The 19,119-nt window shown below is 50.4% G+C and overlaps 7 protein-coding genes across 7 annotated transcripts; 4 read left to right on the top strand and 3 right to left on the bottom strand.

The window, feature by feature from the left end:
* Positions 1 to 7: 7 nt before the first annotated feature.
* On the top strand, positions 8 to 1,737 carry F5J12DRAFT_812499 (uncharacterized protein). Its single transcript, XM_051744889.1, is given in 6 exon segments — positions 8 to 703; positions 759 to 938; positions 961 to 1,028; positions 1,076 to 1,104; positions 1,124 to 1,174; positions 1,231 to 1,737. The coding sequence occupies 6 exon segments, from the start codon at positions 48 to 50 to the stop codon at positions 1,651 to 1,653; spliced, it is 1,407 nt and encodes a 468-aa protein (XP_051602512.1). The 5' UTR covers positions 8 to 47; the 3' UTR covers positions 1,654 to 1,737.
* A 1,326-nt stretch (positions 1,738 to 3,063) lies between these two features.
* Positions 3,064 to 4,178, top strand: F5J12DRAFT_483375 (uncharacterized protein). Its single transcript, XM_051739646.1, has 4 exons — positions 3,064 to 3,498; positions 3,581 to 3,646; positions 3,715 to 3,768; positions 3,838 to 4,178. The coding sequence occupies exons 1-4, from the start codon at positions 3,286 to 3,288 to the stop codon at positions 3,970 to 3,972; spliced, it is 468 nt and encodes a 155-aa protein (XP_051602511.1). The 5' UTR covers positions 3,064 to 3,285; the 3' UTR covers positions 3,973 to 4,178.
* Positions 4,179 to 4,228: 50 nt separating this feature from the next.
* F5J12DRAFT_716415 (HAD-like protein) lies at positions 4,229 to 6,128 on the bottom strand (the record flags this gene model as incomplete). The annotated part of the gene is made up of 10 exons (XM_051741006.1): positions 4,229 to 4,371; positions 4,551 to 4,591; positions 4,658 to 4,744; positions 4,908 to 5,032; positions 5,075 to 5,145; positions 5,258 to 5,330; positions 5,461 to 5,504; positions 5,645 to 5,796; positions 5,856 to 5,947; positions 6,093 to 6,128. 10 exons carry the CDS (start codon positions 6,126 to 6,128, stop codon positions 4,229 to 4,231), a joined length of 864 nt encoding a protein of 287 aa, XP_051602510.1.
* A 396-nt stretch (positions 6,129 to 6,524) lies between these two features.
* Positions 6,525 to 7,988, top strand: F5J12DRAFT_482889 (ribosome biogenesis protein Nop16). Its single transcript, XM_051739644.1, has 4 exons — positions 6,525 to 6,663; positions 6,770 to 6,830; positions 6,928 to 7,292; positions 7,394 to 7,988. The coding sequence occupies exons 1-4, from the start codon at positions 6,570 to 6,572 to the stop codon at positions 7,603 to 7,605; spliced, it is 732 nt and encodes a 243-aa protein (XP_051602509.1). The 5' UTR covers positions 6,525 to 6,569; the 3' UTR covers positions 7,606 to 7,988.
* A 696-nt stretch (positions 7,989 to 8,684) lies between these two features.
* On the top strand, positions 8,685 to 11,632 carry F5J12DRAFT_904105 (uncharacterized protein; the record flags this gene model as incomplete). The annotated part of the gene is made up of 9 exons (XM_051748485.1): positions 8,685 to 8,853; positions 8,940 to 8,979; positions 9,036 to 9,101; positions 9,160 to 9,311; positions 9,366 to 9,725; positions 9,775 to 9,800; positions 9,881 to 10,056; positions 10,107 to 11,361; positions 11,390 to 11,632. The coding sequence occupies 9 exons, from the start codon at positions 8,685 to 8,687 to the stop codon at positions 11,630 to 11,632; spliced, it is 2,487 nt and encodes an 828-aa protein (XP_051602508.1).
* Positions 11,633 to 14,977: 3,345 nt separating this feature from the next.
* F5J12DRAFT_482694 (uncharacterized protein) lies at positions 14,978 to 15,945 on the bottom strand. Its single transcript, XM_051739643.1, has one exon. It carries the CDS (start codon positions 15,775 to 15,777, stop codon positions 15,280 to 15,282), a length of 498 nt encoding a protein of 165 aa, XP_051602507.1. The 5' UTR covers positions 15,778 to 15,945; the 3' UTR covers positions 14,978 to 15,279.
* Positions 15,946 to 17,310: 1,365 nt separating this feature from the next.
* On the bottom strand, positions 17,311 to 17,724 carry F5J12DRAFT_716737 (uncharacterized protein; the record flags this gene model as incomplete). The annotated part of the gene is made up of 1 exon (XM_051741028.1): positions 17,311 to 17,724. A coding segment is annotated over one exon (414 nt), but the record flags the coding sequence as incomplete, so codon positions are not given.
* Positions 17,725 to 19,119: the final 1,395 nt, after the last annotated feature.

The following is a 19,119-nucleotide window of genomic DNA, read 5'->3' as shown; positions in this document are numbered from 1 at the left end:
TCGATCACATTACTCTGTCACGTTGATCCCCTGAGACACAATCACCCATGATGTTGGATGGCACAGACACAGACACACTAATTGCTATGGTGCTTAGTATGCTCGTGGTCACCCACCCTGGTAATGATGTTATACTTGAGGCATTGGTCGAATGCGGCGGGGACGCGCGCGCCACTGCCGATGTCATCAATGCACGGTCATACAAGACACGCGACGCGACGCCCACCAACTCAACGAAGAGAAAGCTCGCCTCATCTGACCTGAATGGTTGGATTAATCCTGGAACTGCAACTTCTGAAAAGCCGCCGAGCGCTAAGAAACGGAAGGACGTGCAATCCCCCATTAAGTTACAGAAACTCACTGTCCCGGCAAGTTCTGCGAGTACCACAGCGAAACCCGTCGTGAATCTTATGCAAGTCTTGCGGAGCCCTCCCACGTCCAAATCTTCAGTATCGCGATTACCACCCCTTACGCTCTCGAACCCATCTATGGTCGCGGAACACACGCCTTGTACTCTTCATACCTCCATTCTACCACCGGAACTTGCTTGCAAACTATTTTACTTCATGGTAGACTTGTCTCAGTCTTGGAAGCGCAACCGGTGGTGGCTATTTGACCGGGTAGTGGAGAGCCCTCATCGGACATCGTTTTTTGTGAGGAAACAGAGTGAAGGCCACTCGTGGCACGAAGCCGCTCAGTACTGGTGTGTGACGTTTCTCCTGAGGTCTTTCTTACCAGTTGCTGAAGTGGTGCTGAAGGTACAACGGCCGCCCTACTGATCCTCCTGATGCATTCCCGGATCTTATGGAGGAAGCCTGCCATTACATCGAAAACATTGTGAATGAAGACATGCTCAAACGCGGTAGGTTGCCTCTCGAGTGGGCTGGTCACCAGCCAGGGGAAAAACTGTGGCACGCGAACGTTGCCGCCGCGAAACTGTTACGAAGGCGCGAAAGAAAGCGTCGGTCCCCACTCTGACCAGCTAACTTACCTTGGGCCCTATCCTACCATAGCATCGCTGAGTCTCGGTGGGTTCAACTTCTTTAATCAAGACGGCTCTTAGCAAACTCTCTAGGTACGACACGTACGTTTCGCCTACGCGAGGTGGTACCATCAGACGAAGTCAGGCAAACGACAGGCCAGAACGTTCAACGTTCCCTTACCACATAATTCTGTCAGCAGGCTCTTCCAACCCTCCTTATACTCTGATCCTTATCTGTGATATGACAGTTGATTATCATGCATGCAGCGACGCAGGAGTCGTATAAACATTCGATCCCGCCCCAGTCAGTCTTGGATCTATATCGACCACTCTATCCTCATCCATCGAGGCCGACGTCGCCGCTGGAGCCATCCAATTGCAGGATTAACATCACCTTCAGGTTTTACCGTCCAGATTTCAATCCACAGAGCATTCCGAGGTGCAAATGTGGTGTTCCTACAATTCTGCGAGCCGATATGAAGAATCGACACGATGGCAAGACTGACAGGTACTGGTGGACTTGCTACGCTGGCGCGCAGAACGATGGGAAAGGCTGCGATTTCTGGCGTGTCATGGATATGAAGATGGAGGGTAGAGGGCCCACATTTGCCGACCGTTCTGGGGTGGCTTCGAACAATGAAACTTTTTTTCCACACCGGATCATGGTTTGAGACCAGTGGTGCGGGTGTTCTGAATTTTGTTTGTGACTACATAATGTCGTCAAGGAGAAATCCAATTTACGATGCTCCCAGGGCTTCTTCTCGCAGCAGCAACGAGGCTTCTTAGTTTTCTCGCGACTGGGTAGCTTGTTTCGCTCCTGCCAAGCGTGTAATACGCGACCTCAACTCACTTCCATTGTGATCAACACATGGCGAGGGGTAGACCGCCGATCAGCCCTTCGCCTAGCTGCGGAGCGTGGACTGAGTTACTCGATATTGGCGCCGTTGTCGGTAGATTCGGTTGCCAAGCGCACGTCGATGGGTATAGCTTCGACAAAATTTGAATACACTGTTTCATTTCTATCCTCTCACATATCATTCCACGAACATTGGCTCTACGTAAATGGTGGCGGGACTGGCACGCTGAAACCGGATGATACCACATCAAAGTCAGAGATCAAACCTTGGGCGGTAAATACGGCATATATCCGTGTCGCCAGAGCCTATCATGCTCTGTGATTGCACACGCGTTCAAAGGCACCTCCTTGCTGGTGCGCCCGTCCTCATCCGTGTGCCTTAGGTGACTGAGTAATCTCGCTACACCCTCGCAGCGTGCGCTATTGCCCTCGTCCAGGCACTGGGAATTTCAGTGGGTTCTGTCGCGGAGATCGGTGGCCCATGTTGTCGCCTCATTGCGTATGAGGGTACTCAATTCGTGTGCTACGCGGTGAAACTTTACTTGTAACTTTATTGTTGCATATGAGTGGCTCGCCGTGCCGTGTGTTTTGATCCACAGCAACAAACCCTCGGGTCTAGCCATTGTCCACACCTACCATCAGAACTATGTATGACAAGAGTTCTCGATGACGAAGGAGAACAATATTTACCCGGAGTTCCTTTTTTTTTTTCCCTGGCTGGTGAACCTAGTCCAAGCTTTACTTTGCTGTGGTAAGGTGTAATCACAAGCGTGGGTGCGCTTCTCCTTAGACTAGACTATATCGGGGCTAATGATCTATATGACTTATATGTAACGCTGTTCATCGAGTCTTGTTCCAGCAAGTGACGCCGGACCTGAAATGTGGCTCACAAAGGATGGCAGAGCCCAGGTCGTCAACACAAATATCATGCTTATCAGATAAGCCAGATATCGGGCGGTGTATGTATCGCAGTGTTTGCCGAGTACCAATTTCAGGGACGTCAGATTCCTTATACTCTACGGAAGTCAGCGGGCCTCCATGGCCCTATATATTATACACTCCCGCATCATTGCACACAGCCTTACGTGTGTTGGCGTGGGTGTGTACTACTCGTGCCGCCTTGCAATGTAAGTAAGTTTGACCCAAAACATATATAGTTTTCTTAGCCCACCGATTGGAGTCAATAATCAGAAATATAAGAAGCTTGCGGATACAGAATTCATAATATTTCAACCTATCTGATTCTGGTGAAGGCCATACATATGTACTAGCGCACCACCCGACACCTCAGAGATGCAGTCTGACATCGGATTCTTTGTATGATAATTTTTTAACTTTGCGGGCGTTTTTTTCTTTTCGAAACACCGTGGCAGGTGGCCTAAACGTCAGAGCGCGGGCCCCGAGAACCTCGCACGGTGGTCTTCCTTCTTGATTTCCTGATGTGGACATGCCGCAGTTTGTTTCAATGTCCGCGGCAAACCACGTGAGAAAACTTCCGCGTCTCCCCGACCGAACAGGCCTGCACAACAACTTGACTTACGAGGACTGCTATCACTTTTCCATCGTTCCCAAACACGTGAAAAGGAGGGAGACGAAGCTGATTATTACGATGGCTCGCATGGTCTTACAATCGGCTTCCCCAACAACCTATGCCAAAAGGGTGAGCAGCAGCTACTAGTACTTTACCGGGTTCTGACTGCTCGGCGTATGTGCGCGTCGTGGATACCCTTTTTACCGTTTAGTTTATCAGGAATTGGGGAACCTCTCTTGGTACATGGGGTGTCGGCATTGGAGCTACTGCATTATTCGTGCGTACTATTCTACTTAGACTTCTTGCTCCCGTGACCCTGACTGACGGCCTGTGTTTGTTATGAAGGTGCTGTCTGTGACACCGGTCGTGCGGAATGGGCTCCTTATCCAAGTCCCGGTGGTGAGTGTCTATAGTTAAGCTGTCCTTTGAGAATCGGCCCGTGTTTATTTTCCCTGCTCGCTATGCCAGGTCGGAAGCCTACTTCGAGGACAAGACACCTCCATCAGACAAGCCGTTCTAAGTACTCTCATGCGTGTCTTCGATGTTACCCACATAGATTGCACTAAGCTATCAGCACGCAACCTTAGACTCCAATCCTTTTGATCAGATATCTACTATCGTTCTAGTCCGCATTGGGCTGTCTCCTTGCGGTGGCATTGTGGAGTGATGACTGTTTCATGAATTGTCGTATGAACTGCCAGCTCGGATCCCTCTGAGGACAGCCGATATGACTAATCGGCATTGCGAAGTACATGCTATGTGCAAAATTGCCGCCTTGAACGTGTTTCCAATCTTTGTGGAGTTGGGGTGGGGGTGATCCTGTATCCTGGGTCCCCGCCCCTTCCGTTCCGAACGGCCCTCATAGCTTGAATTTGGCCGGATCTGATCCATCCTCTCCGCCATCACCTTTATGCCCATATCCCTGGTTTGAGACCGCCAATTCAACGCCGAGCATCTCCTCTAACTGCCTGACCGCTTCTCGTGTTCCACCGATGGGCACGTCTGTATAAATCATCACATCATATTTCCGTCGTGCATTGTTTGAGGGCTAACGTCAGTATCAAGCATTCTTCTTGGGACAGCGGACGGAGCGACAGGTTGGTGCCACTGAGCAGATGCGCAAGCCAGGGGCAGGACACGCCCTGCCGCCGCACGCAATAATGAACGAAAAGACCACTCACGTATAGTGACCATCCCAAGGTCCTTGGCTGTCTTGAGGTTGCTTCCGAGGCGATTAGACCTTCAGCATGCGCCCTCCAACGTGGTCTTTGAATTTGAGGAAACTCACCTGCCTATGTCATCGAGGAAGATAACCTCGTGAGGACGAACACCACTCTCCTGACATGCGTGGAGATAGAATTCGGGATCCGGTTTGCTATACCCATTCCAACGGTCCGGGGGATGCGGTAATTCGTCAGTTTAGTTACTCAAAATGTGAAGGAAGAAGACGGCCGAAGGGAAGTTGTAGAGAAGTGTCCATGGGAGCAGTGTAATAGGAAGTCTGGAAAGAGGCGGTGGCAGACAAGTCTCCGACGTACCGGAGGCCAACCTCACTCGAATCAAAGAAGTGATGGAAAAGGGCTCGAAGATGGCTTGGGACAGGTCCGTCCTGCCAGCCCAAATATCTCAGTTCAGATTCTGATATTCCGGCAGCTGACAACGCCTGTGCTTGGTGTTGGTCCCCAGTGCCGTGATGTTCATTTACCACAGGGGCGGTCCCAATAATATGTGCCCCGAAGTTGTTGGTGAGCGCAATGATGCGCCACTTGCCTGCTTCTGTGGAAGTGTATCAGTGGATGTCAATGAATATTATCGCCGCAAAACCAGTTGATACGGAAATATGTGACAGGCGAGGGGCATAAAAAAGGGGCAGTGGAAAACACTGTACCTCGAAGCTTTTGGATTGCTGTCACGATATGCACATCATATGACGCTCCTGTGCGCATCATTCGACCAAATAACTATGTACATGCATCAACGGTTGTGCATGTGCAATGTTGCATGCACCCCCAAAACGGAATTTTGAAAGTTAACAGCAAGTGAAAACAGTTTAGTGCCGATGACGAGAAGAAGAAGCCGCTTTTAGCTCACATCACGACCATCGATGTCAAGGTATGCCGGAAGTTCCGCTTCGTCTGATTATTGATAAGTACCGTGTCACCCACCACAATAGTAAAATATGATATGATGCCATGAAGTCGGGTGACAATCGACGTTATGTGGCGTCAAGCTTTTGTGTATTATCATGAGTTCCGGGACGTATGTACGAACTCACCGTTTAAACCTTTGCGCAAACAATAGCGACTATACCATTCATTGCCGTTCTCCACGTCTGACAGGTCCTTACTGAACGCGGCGTAGAACTCGTGGAGGGGTATCTCGCCTCGTTCAAATCGCTGCCACGCGCCACTTGGTCCCCGGGAGGCTCTGGACATTCAGGTCTGTCATTCTCTCTCCGACACGCGAACAATGGAAGATAGACGAACATGGAGACGTTGAGATAGTTTGGAGGCAGATTCTTCTCTCGCTCATACTCCGCAATTGCGACGAAGGGACTCTTGAGAACGACGCCACCGATCTGGGTCATTTGTTTGATTTGACAAGTGTGGCATGTCGTCGACAATTCAACGCCAACACCGAAACGTGCCGATGCCGCATGTCCCGCCGGTGCATGTAACGAGGGCTGTCAAGGATGATCTAAGGTGCTGGGACTTGGAACTTACGTCAAACATGATGGCCTTGATGTGAGGTAAAAGCATAACGATTGCCCACGCACGCCAAAATATTGTTCTAATGATAATCGTTTTAGTGGTGCGGCCGGCGGTAGGTGAGAGGGGACAAAGATTGTGGAGGGTCAGCTTGACATGTGAGCTCAGCTTTCCGTGGTGCCTCCATTCACAAGGAGGGCGAGATCACACGGAATCAGCAGATTGGCAACTTGCTGAGTTGGCTCGGTGGAGCCGCCAGGAGCCCTGATACCAATCTGACCACAACCAAGCTCGCAAACGGGGGATGGATCTATCAAAAACGCGATATCAGTGACCTCTGCACTTACTTGGTAGTAGTTTGGTAGTATGTCTAGCCTCGTATTCCGAATATGAGAGGGGTCTTGCCGCCACCGCGTCTCCGTGATCGGACAGACAGCCCGATTTGGACAGCAGCGCGTGTCGCTGAAACTCTTCCTCCACTACGATACGTGCATGGCCAACCCTCGTCAACGCCGCAAGAGAAAGTCAGGCCATGCGCCCATATCGCACTCAAGGCGGGCGAAGAAAATGCTGAAGAAAATGCCCAGTGAGTGCTTACCCAACACCTTTTTGTTGTTGGTTTTTCCTCTCTGTCAGCCATACTATGCGGCTTGTAAGTGTTATTGAACTACACGTTTGTGCTTTTTTTCTAGCTATACGTGGTCCAAAAGCGCTACAGGATGCCTGGGACAAGGCAAAGACAGTCCGCCAAAAGTAAGTGTGATCCCTGCCTCTCTTTTCTGTCCTTGTTCCACATTGTTGAGTGTCTGTCACGATCTGACCGTGTTTTCGTGTGATCTATTCTTTGTAGTTATCTAGCATTTGGTCTGCAGCATACCCTTAATCCCATCCCATCCGGTGGCACCGAAGTAGACCTTCGACAAGGTTGTCCCGATAGAGTTAAGACCGAAATTCATAGCTGTCACGAAGGCGAGAAGGATCCGGATGGACTTTCTGTCGTGAAGAAAGTTGTGCCCAGTGGGTTTGGAAGGATCGTGCGAGACGAGACCGGTGTGGTAATCGGGGTCGAGCTTGCTGAAGACGAAGAGCGGGGGCCGGTGCCAGATATGGAGACGCTAGAACCATGTGCAGCAGACGCCGACCGGCAGGTGTGGGCACAAGGGGGCACTGCGGACGACAATATGACGAGCCCCGCGGAGAGTAGTGTTATCAGAAGTAAGTGGGCTTACTTGATCACGAAGATGTGTCATGACTGGTTTGGACCATGTTTCGTCGTCGATTCGGGCGCTGATCGATATCGTTGAATGTGTTAACAGGGCTCGAAAGGCTTTCGGAGCATACGGAAGTCAGGGTGCGGCATACGTCACAAGGCGAGCGGATGTATATGGCACGGTTGGCAAAGAAGTATGGCGATGACTACGAGAAGATGGCTCGAGATCGGCGATTGAATCCGGAGCAGAGGACAGTCGGGCAGTTGAAGAGAGCAGTCGGGAAGGCCGGTGGCATCGCAGAGCTTTGCAGGGAATGACTGCAGCCGGGTGTGTGTGTGACGAGGTATGACGCCTGCGACGGATATGTCGGCGGGCCGGTCCGTGGCCTGGATGGAGGTAAATTGCGTGACATGTCACAGGTGTCACCATCCGGAGATATGCAGGATCCATGGCTGTGCGAGGGTGCGGTGGCATCGGAAGCAATTCTGGCATAACGTTCTTGTCGATCTATTCGCTACAGCATGGCGCGCGCGCTGCTTGCCGTCCGCTAACATATACACTTTCTTGATACGACACGAGGCTAGATGATTCAGAGCTAACTGAGATATTGTATCTGATACGGGTGGAGCCACCTGTATGAACCGGCTACTGCCAACTGGGATATATGTGTATCCTCATCAAACAATATTCTCGAGCGATGACGAGAGGACGGACGCCGAATGACTATACATACTTTACCTTAAAATGAAATGTCAAACCGCCATATCGTCAACTGGACAAGTCATCTGTCTTTGTTTTTTTGGTCTTCGTGTGATCCCAATGATTGATCTCATCTCTTCAGCCGTGGAAGTTTCGTGCCCCACCGGGTAACGGCTACCTTTCCCCCATTGGTCAAAGTGGTTCCACGGCAGCCACATGTCAGCTCTGCCGGAGCTATGAGTGAGAGCGCGCCTAACACACCGTGCCGTGCCCTCGATATCACCAGTCGCGTGTATTATGCAGGGGTGACTGCAGCTGGGGCGCAATGCCGCAGGTGCGGATGAGTCGGCACAGGACGCATTTCCCATCGCTTGTTCCCAGAGGTGCCTTTCTGATAGGCGTGCCGTTTTGAATGAGATCCAACTTTTTTTTTTTTTTCCTGTTCAAGTCACCAAATCACGGAATCTGCGATATGGTCTTCCCCTCCCATAACAGGGAATTCTCGAATTCAAGATCGCCTTCGGTTTACGACACTCGGGTTTCTCGTGTCTGGGTGGGCGTGCGTGTTTGGCTCAGAACTGTCCAATTACCGGATATCCTCCCAGTTCGATGTCCGCGCTTATAATCCCTTCTGTCCTAGTCTCGTTGTTCTCTCACGTCCCCGTCCCCTCTCTCCTCGTTCCAGCCCATTCCTCTCATGTCTCCCCGCGCCAGTTCTGCAGCTCACCGGAGTACGGCTTCTGCCGCTGCACCCTACCCTAGACGCGCCTCCGGTCAACCAAAATCAACCAGACAACAATTCTCTGCGTGTGGGGCATGCCGCATGCGAAGGTCTGTCTGTCTTCTCAAATGCCCGCCGTCCCCAAGTCCCTGATCCCATCCGATTCCAACAGAGTGCGCTGCGATCTGAAGGACCTTGCCCCCACCACAACTCCGGACGGCGCACAACAAGCCTCCTGCTCGAACTGCAAAGAACGTAACATCAAATGCGTGTACGTATTACCCTTTCCCTCTTCCATGTCCTTCACATCTCATACCACCTTTGTAGGGACGAATTTGCTGAAGTCAAGGCTGTCAAATTGCTCAGACGCGGTCGCCGACTGCAGCAAGTAGAGTGCGTGTTTATCACGCCTCTGTCGATCGCGTCCCTCCTCATCGTTCCGTGACTACAGGGCAGTATATGGAAAAGTCACAGATGCTCCATCCCCTACACAACACGCGTCCACTCCAACCTCCGCCCCATCAAATCTACAGCAGTCCGTCATCCCTCAGCTCAAGATTGAGTTTCTGAGTTCCACCTTCTTTCGGAGATTCTGCGCCCAACGTACGCGTGTCCTTACACATGACAGATTAGTCTCTCAACTTCTCGTGTTTCTAGGCCCAGTTATAGAGCCCACTGAGTTCACCACTCGGTACTTTGAGCACCTCAAAGGCTCAACTCCGCTCAGCATTGAAGGTCAGATGCTTGCCATGCTTCTCGTCACCTGGGCCACTTCTTTCGGAATAAACGAATATGGTGCCGAAATGGAAATATCGGACCTCACCCCTACTAGCCCAACAAGCCCAAAATTTACACCTGACAGTGATGGCGAACTTTCCGATCCCAAGCGTGTCTGGGCACTCCGCACGGAGGCCATGACCCGAGAAATACTTGCACTCGTTGACACGCATGGCATACTACGCCGCCCGTCATGGGATGGTGTCAGGGTCATGCTGCTTCTTCTCCCTCTGACGAAAGGTATTTTGTTTCACCGTTATGGTTTAGCGTGATACTCACGTCACTCCAGGTATACAAAGTTCAATGGAGCGTCGCGTAAGTACTAAAGGAGTTTATCCAGACCTTTTTTTTTTTTTTTTTTTTAAAAAAAAAAAACTAACTTGCTACTCCGACAGACCACCTACGAGGCTACGCTATCCCAAGTATATGCTCTTTGCTACCTCACCAGCCCCTCATCAGTCAATAGCGGGAGCGGTCCGTTTGGTGACGCACTTGTTCGTGCACGGATATTTTGGTATGCATACACCCATGAAAGTGTCACGACAGGTCTGCGGGGTGGACGCCTTATCTTGTAGGTCAATGTGGCAATTTGACAAGATGGGCATTAACGCTGCCTTCTAGTAATGAAGATGATATCCACGTTTTTCAGAACACTCTCCCCCCTCAGTATTCTGCGTCTTCGTCCGCCAGTAGCCCTTCCTCTGCGCCAGGGTCCTCGTTGCCTTCCCCTGCTTCTAGCTCTCCGGTAACTGCGGAATTCCCGTCCTTCCATGATCCTCGTAGTCATGCCCGGATGCCATTCGCCTTCATGCTCGTGAAGCAGTTCTTCTCCCTTGCTCTTTCTGTTTCAGGAGTCTGCCGGGCGATACATACTCATCTGACCGGACCTCGCGCCCTCCAGTGTGCGGAGGCCGGCATCTCCGTTGCTCACGAGGCAATGATGAACATATGGGACAACTTGACGCATTGTTGGGAAGATTTCGAAGCGTTTCGTCGCGACGCTGGCAGCACCGTCGGTGGTGGCCTCATCCGCGGCGAAGACGTCGAACGCATCGTCAGCGGTTGGCAAGTCTTCATATTTGAGTGCCTCAACGTCATCCGTGATGCCTTGAAGCATCGCGTTGACTTGCAGGTTTCTTCCTCATCTAACAATGACCGCGCGGTCGCGGCCAACCTTCACGCATACGCTGTGCGACGATGCAGGATGTTCATTCCGCGCGTCATCGATATCCTGAAACGCCATCTAGCCGTCCCGTCGAGCGGATTCTTCATTCACGATGCCGGATTGATCCGAGGCGGGTGCTTCTTTGCGGGGTTGTTGCTTGCCCAAAGCGATCTCGATGGCGATATGGATATGGATATAAAGTGCGATGATGGTACACGATGGGATACCGATGTGGAAGAGGGCGTTGATGTCTGTCTTCGTGCCCTTGGGGAGATTCGCTGGGTTTGCGCCGACAGCCATAGACAGGAAAAGTCGCTGAGGGCTCACTGGGAAGCTCGCCTCCATCGCGATGACGATCGCGGCCAAAAAAGCTCCCGTGACTTGGTGGGTAGCCAGAGTTCACAATCCTACTCTTCATCGCAGGATCACTCCCCGTATATGCTCGACAAGGCGCCCTTGTCCCGTCCCAACCAACATGATGGGTTTCGCTCCCTTTCCCTTGTCTCTGCAGGTGGCCAGGTACGGCCCCTCCTACCTCCCCTTTCAATGTCCTTTCCGCGCGTTGAAAGCGGCCCAGACACCGCCTTGACGGACGATGGCGCGGGTAGCTGGTCCGCATATACGCCACCGACAACCTCAGGTTCTGCGACAAGCACGATTGCTACTCAACGTAGTACTTCACCCACATCGCCTCCTCCTTCCCTTACCTCGGTGAAACATTCCGATTCCCCCTCTCAAGACCGAGGACGCCGGTTACAGCATACCTGACATGGAGCAGTTTTCCTTCACTGTTGACGGCGCTGCAACTGGACCTAATTTGATTGGGCCTGGTCTGGGCTCACCACATGCTTGGGCTTATCCTCACCATCAGCACCTGGACCCCACTATGATATACTCAGGAACTGATGCTGTCTTGGGTCGCATTGGTGAGGACGGCTGCCCACATTTTGGATCAGACTGCCAGGCCTTCTATCATCAGTAGAAACGTTTCTCTTATCATCTCGCATCGGACGGTCCCACCAGGATTTTTTTCTTCCTCACAGACCCTTCTTTTTGCGCATGCATTTCAACCACTGCTTATTTTACGCGACATCCCAACTATCCCAAGCCATTTTTATTCCATGCTTACATTCAGCGTCCACTGATCAACAATCATTGACACTTTATTCGCCAAGTACATATCGTATCTGCTTTATTTGTTTGATTAGACTCTCTTTTTCTTGGTTATGTATCGGTCTTGAATAATTGTGCAACTCATACCCTTCAAGTTACGTTCTGTTAGAATCGTGTATGTTTTCTTTTACTCATCCCGACTACGTTAAACGTATCCTTATTGTGGGGGCCTATCTTCGATGATGAAGAAGCGCGAAGAATAAAAATATATTTATCCTGTTTGATTGGTAACTTATCATGGCGTGATGATTAGTACGGTGATGCCCGACGAATGCGCCCATTGTACGTATACGCGTCAAACGAACTTAGGGTCATCACCGATATCAACAAGACAGCCGTCTTATGTATACGCCAATAATAAGGTATTTAACCTTGTCTACTTGTCCGATCTCGTTGTTTTTGAACTCAGTGGGCATGTAATAACACATGGTGCTTCGAGCCGCCACCGATCAAATGAAATAAACGGGGTTGTGGAAGGTACTACTGACAGTTTATTATCTGATGGCCTACCTGTTCTTCTTCATTTATGCCCCGTTGCTTTTCTTTTCTTGCTCCTTTAGAATTAGCAGATCTCGGGATAAGTAGACGTCTTGAGCTAGTATACAAGTTGCGGCACGGACATAATAAGTGTGGAAAAAAAAAGTCCCTAAGGGATCTCAAGGGCAACGCGGATGCCGCATGCTTCGTATGCGTGCCTCAGACAAGGGAGCCAATCGCATAAGACTATAGACAATACATCTACAAAACGCTTAGTGCTCGACGAGCACTCGACGAGCGCTCAGCATTTGCCGAGTTGAGTAACAGTACTTGCCGAGCTCTCGAACAATTCAAAAACTGTCCAAAGTGTATGCTGTAATTCGACCGTTTTGCAGATGCTACTCCGAAGCGCTTTGTGATTATCTTACGGAAATGGTAAAATTGAGATGATGGCAGAATCAGAATGGGAAGCCTGTGAGCGTCCATCATGATGACATAGTCCGCGTAAAGTATACCCTGTATACGTACTTGGCATATTATACATATAATATACGACACTCCACCGGCGAAGGTCACTCCCGGACGGAAGGAAGGGGGAGAACTCATCACGGACTTCGGCGTGTGGCATCACCGGAAGGGTTGTGAGTAGTGGCTATAACGCCGAGAGTTGTACTAAACATACCAAGTTGGCTAGTCTGCTTCAACAATATTGATACAAGATCGGAGTCGTGCGGTCCCTTTATGCTGCTTTTTGTTAGACCAAGGCAGCGGCAGAATCGCGGGTAGCCCTTTAGGTGTCAGACGGTGATCAGGATATGGTCATCGTCGGTAGTTTCCTGTAGTCTCGTGCTCGAGCCAGCTCCTTCCCGACTGGGCAGGGGAGAACGTTAGAGCTCGTACTATCGTATCATATGTCGACACTAAAACGTACACAGGAAGTTCCGTATGCCGCGTTATGAGACATGTTCATTCTCTAGTCCGTCAGCCAGTCCGTCGGTATGTATTAAACGACATTAAGATACATACCAAACCCATCACGAGAGCGCTCCGTGGGCTTTCCTAGGCTTCCATTCGCCCATCATGAATTTAATTGGTTCCATACCCTAAGAAAAGGGGGATGATTGGGTGGGCCACTATACCCGTTTTGGTGATCTATTCTCCAGAGCTATGATATAGGCGGGCATTCCATATCAGTAGCGCTCGGAGGACAGGTAGGGATTTGGACCAGGTTGAAACATTAATGATGGCCGCAACGACAAGGTTCTATATCGAAACCCGGGTATGCGGGTCTGTCTGGGCGTATCTGCGTTTCCGTATGACAAGCAAGACAGCCCAGCTTGTCTTAGTGTGCAATCGTCTGCACCAGTATGACGCAGCAAGAACGTGTCCTGCCAACCTGTTGATGCTGTTTGTCCTCGGATCTGGCTGCCAACAGGATTCTCAGTTGGTATACGGGTCGTATTTGACATTGCCTTGAATATCGCATTGCCCCCCGGTCCAGTCGGGCTCCTTGCGGCACCATATGATTGTCTATCCTTGGACAGAGGGAAGTATGGAAATCAGGACGTTGGTCACTCCCCGAATCCCAAGTGGAACTGCGTTTGGGGGTCACGTAGAGCGGATTGGGGAGGAGCAGTGGGGTACTCTTGTCTCAACAGGATGGCTGCAGGAGGTGTGTATGCAGCCTATACGCTGCCGTCGCAAAATGAGAATGAACCATCCATTGTTTGATTCGCTGCGCATATATCCGTCGATTCCGTCGGGATTCGGGATTTATTCTGACATGTCCACCACACGTGCTCGGCGACGTCGTGGAGCCTATCTCTGGTCACCGTCTAGAGCCTAATGGTTGGCAAGACAGTACTTGCAAAGTAGCCGTTCTCTCACACTCGGGGCTCTGTTGCTACACTCGACTTCGGCATGTCCAAGCGACCCGCGGGCCTTCGCTATCGTTTGGAGGAAAGCAATCCAGTCTCTTTGCTTGGGCTCGCGCACTGCGATGCTGCTGCTGCTGCCAGTCGCCAGAGTTGGATGCTAACAAATTATCTGTCAAGTTTCCATTTAAACGTCCTTCGATGTGTTGCGTGACATTCACGCGCGTGCAACCCAGTCTAGCGCAATAGGAGCCCCAAAGAAGCGGAAGGAAAACGAGCCAAAGATGGTTTGTCCTGTGGCATGCCTGATGGTGATGTCAGCGCGCTCTGCAACACGTGAATAGACCAGCCAGTACACAGGGTGCTCGGCGTCGAAAAAAAGAAGTAAGCACGCCGACGTCTGGTTGATCCCAGCGTACTGTGTTTGCCAAGATGGGTCACTTCGCAGGAGAGTACATGCACTCGACGCATGTACGTACGGTCACTATCAATCGCACTCATACGTCAGCGTCAAATCTCGTCTCGGCTTGTTACCCCCGAGAGTCCAATTTCTTCACAGACACGTCTATACACAATCATGAACCTCATTCAGCTTTCCCCTGATCAGATATCTAACTTCTTGTTAGCTCTTCTGTTTGCCGACCTGATCGCGGCAAACCATATCACACCATATACTAGGAATAAAGTTCTTGCTGGCCAGATCTTGCAATTGATCATGCCTCCCAGGCTAGGTACGTATTTGCAAGCCAATGAGGAGAAGCCTATGAATATTACTATTCTCAAGCACTTTACCTTTACAGTCATGGTACGGTAATTATACTTTTCTCATCGAAAGCACTGAGTTATCTCGGGACAAACTTGGGTGGCATGGCTCGGTCATGTATAACTTAGTCAGCCGAGGAATAATAGGCCTCTCTTCTGAGCCACAGACTGTGCTAGAGACACTTGCGGGGTGATGCTACAAGTAGCTAACAGTGGCGTCATATGCAAAGCCTATAGGAGGATATGAGAAACGAGTTGCAGGTTGGTTACAAAACCCGGCTTGTTGGTGCCTATTTTGCAATGACCCCTATCCGAAACTTCGCGTGGAATCTCGTGATGTTCGTCAACGTGGGAGTGAGGCGCCGCTTGGTTCCAATGGGAATCCAGTTTTTGTTGAAGAACTCGACTTTTTTCGGTGCGACGAGTTTCTGGAGCGTATGGGCTGTGCGATAGTGGTGGAAGATGCGGTCCTTTCATACTCGCTGTGAGGCAGCTCGGCCAACAAAAGAGCACTAAAGGGCTGCCCCAGTATTAAGAGCAGCTGTTGCGCAGTGATGGGGTCTAGCCTGGCGGATGGACCAATTAACTTTGAATTCCAAGGGCATACAAGTTGTAGAGCTTCTGGCGACATGTCCATATTTTCTAGTTCGTGCGGCACCAGGCCGGATGCCTGGATGTTGTACACAACGTGCAAAGCTGACCTTTTTAGTTGAATCGCTGCAACAGGATGGGCAGAGGATGGCAGTTCAAGGCGGCAATTGATAAATCGCGGGAGGTGGGACTTGAAGAGCGAGTCGCACAGCTTTTGCAGTGTTGTAATCGACGTAGTCCCCTGAATCATAATTGATGCATGCTTTTCTACACTAAGTCAGGGGAACGATGGTAATGGCAACGTTCGGTACGAGGTGATATGAGCCGGGGGACAGCTCAGAAAACTTGATGCTTCTCCTACCCGATCCAGAACCAAGACTTCACCAGACCGTGATATGATTTCTGACTGAGGACGGCCCGGGATGTTTCTGCAGGTTCACCGTAGAGAACGGGTAAGTGGATATTGAAGAGCCCAAAAAGCGAATAGGCGATGTCCTCGGAACAGGAGGTACGTCGTGACGATGCCCAATGGAAGCTCGAACGTGCGTCACCCATGCCTGGAGAAAAGTCAGTCAGGAATCGAGATGCTACTCCTGCTGAACTTCCCAACTCTTTTGATATAACGCATCCGTTTTGTGATTTGAAGACTTGAGGTTCTTGTAGAGCGACCAGTTCTGTGTGTAGAACAGAATGGTGCGAGGAGCTAGCAACTCTTGGAGGGTCCACCAGTGTTGGAACCACTTACTTCTGACAAGTAAGCCGTTCTCCGAAACGTCGGCGAGATACATGATCGTTAGAGCGGACCCTCGATACCATGTGAACATCAATCTTATCGCACCGCAGCACGTATCACTCCGAGCCCACAGGTAGTCACACCTACAAGCAACAATACAGAAGTCCTGGGCTTTCTGAGACTCGCCTTCAATGGCATATGTTGCAAATCATATATGGAGGAACCCTCGATGTCGCGCAACGATGGCTCGCCATCACCCCAGCAATGAGAAGGAGTGGTAAACCGAAAGTATTTTGCGGCGGCAAGACGAATGCACCCGCGATCGATATCGGGGTCACACGTAAGTAACGATAGTAGACGACGACATTGTTTGCTGTTCACCAAGTGAGGTATCAGAGCGTCTGGGTCGTACAACTTGCCGGTACGCGTGTCTAGCAGTCTAGTCAGCGAGTTATCCAGCATGTCAATTACGACACTCCGAACCACTTGTTGAATGTCAACTTGCTCAGCGCCTAGAGTACAGGTAGTGACCACCTCAATTGGCGGACTGATCTTCATTTTCAAGGCAGCCGCAGACTCTCCAGGTATGTGTCATAAGCCTGGATCTTCCGGCGTTAATAGGCCCATGGCTGCTTGATGGAGCTGAACGGCCTGGTCTAAATCAGCCCATGTCGTGGAGTGATCGGGGAGTCCAGCTGGACAGAGTTTAAGTACATGCTGATGCAATGTGATGGCCGTGTTCAAGTTGGCGATCGTATGATGGTCGCAGAAGGGCCCGTTACTGAACCGACTCCCGAAGGCGTAATGAAAGCTCGTGGATTGAGGAAAACTTACAGCATAATCCGTTGAAACGACTCTAGATATAGTTTCGCAAAATACCTGCGCCTCGGCTGTAGTGAGCATTGCGAAGTGACCCAGAAAGATCGCTCAAAGAGCAACAGCAAGATCGTGCAAGACACTTGCGACGGCTACGATGACCTATTAGATAAAGATCGAGTAACGTATGTCTAAGCTTCATAATTTCTTCAGTCAGCAGTGGTCCCCTGCCTGCTAAACCTGTCGGTAAGACGGGCCGCAAGGCCATTGAGCAACTAACGTCGGAAACCGACGTCCAGAAGAACATAGTTCCAATGCTGTGTGGAGCAGCTCAATCGCCTCTTCTAAGTTGTGAATCGCAGCTTGTCTCCGGAACCGCTTTCTGAGATTATGGGCAAGATCACCAAGAGCTATACAATGATCGAAACGCCCAGGCGGACAGTACTCTAGTGCAGGACGTTTGAGCATGACGGCTTTTTCCAGGTCTGCAACTACCTCCTGATTGTCGTACTTATTTGAAAGACATAGACCAAGGCCAAGTGCGCTGATCGATAAAAGCGAGCGAAGACGTTCAGAAGGATGTATTTGCGACGCTGTACGGAACAGCTCAATCGCCTCCAAATCGCGCATTGTACCTTGTTCCTCGAACTACTGCAAGAGGTCGCTGGCAAGATTGCAGAGAGCAATGCTATAAAACGAATCCCCTGGTGAACAGAGCTTTAGTACCTTACGTCCGAGCACGATGGTTTCTCCGAGCCGGCAACTCCCCTCACCTTGGAGTACCTCATCGGGGCACAGAGGGCAAAGCCGCGAAGGATTGAAGAAAGAAGGTTTCAGATTTCACGCTTTGTCTGCGTTCAGGAAATGTTGTTTGTTGAATACATCCAACGTTGTTCTGCCGGGAGGAGACACAAGTGAAAACGATTTGGCTTTCAGGGCAGGTTAGATAATCGGTTGCAAGAGGAACAGTAGAGCCGTACATTATCCTCAAACGCGGCAAAGAAATAGAGGCCCGAGAACACTGAATGTCAGAATGCCACCCAATCAGCGAGGCCAGTTAAACAATGTGAAGCAACTCACGGGTAAGAACAACAAGTCAGGCAGTGAAATTTTGGAGATGTCGATAAAATAAAGTGTGGATTACAGCTACATGAAGATCAATGCATGTAACGCAACGAAAAGTCCGTAAGGAATTCACTGATAGATGCGAACAAAAGTGCAAGCTGATAGAAGATGCGACAGAAAATTGGGCTGTATACTGTTCCAGGAAATCACAGCGATTAAAGAACGGGAAAGCACTCACCAACAACACATCTTGAATGTGAGAGAGGGCGCAAGACTACTATCCATATCCCAACCCCAGGCACCACTTGGCCAACACGTTTCCGTCACTACCCGAAGTCCTTGTGACACTTATCCCAAGTAGTATGGCTTCTTAAAACATTTGTGGAACGTTCTGGCAACTCCACAGTAGGTGATTAAAGGCCAGGTTTTTCTCCCCTTACACTGCTGTCCGTTATTAGCGGTATGTCAACATATACACAGTTGCTCCACATACCGGAAGCTATCAATCCTCGAGACCACCACGGAAAGAAACAGATTCAAACCGACGGTGACAGTTCCCTACCGCAGCAAGTGATACCCGGGGATGCCCGGATCAGCAAAAAGGAGAGTCCTGTGCAGAGCTTTACAAGCCCTTCCGTGTTGCTGACGCCTTTTTCCAAAAGGTGTCATGAACCGCGTGAGTGACGTATGACACTATGCCCACTCGAACGTCGCAAAGCGGAAGAAAAAGCGAAGCAAGATTTGATTCACTGTGGGGTGCAACCGCCGTTTGAAAAGGCCGCATACGTGGCTCTGCGCGCTTCCAATAACAACACCTCAGACGACACTTATCTCGCTATCAAATCAGGTCAGATTTGGTCAGATGGAACCGTGACTCTGCATGTATCGCGTCGCAGCACATTCAGCGCAAGTTCCTAGTTTCGCTTAGCAGTATGATCGCCACAATGGTACACTCGCGTGAGCAGATCATTGCCTCCA

Source organism: Pisolithus orientalis (genome assembly GCF_024613125.1).
Source record: "Pisolithus orientalis strain OTSU chromosome Unknown F5J12scaffold_6, whole genome shotgun sequence".
Taxonomy (NCBI): domain Eukaryota; kingdom Fungi; phylum Basidiomycota; class Agaricomycetes; order Boletales; family Pisolithaceae; genus Pisolithus; species Pisolithus orientalis.
The sequence above is the reverse complement of the archived record's forward strand: the minus strand, read 5'-3'. Positions and strand labels throughout refer to the sequence as shown.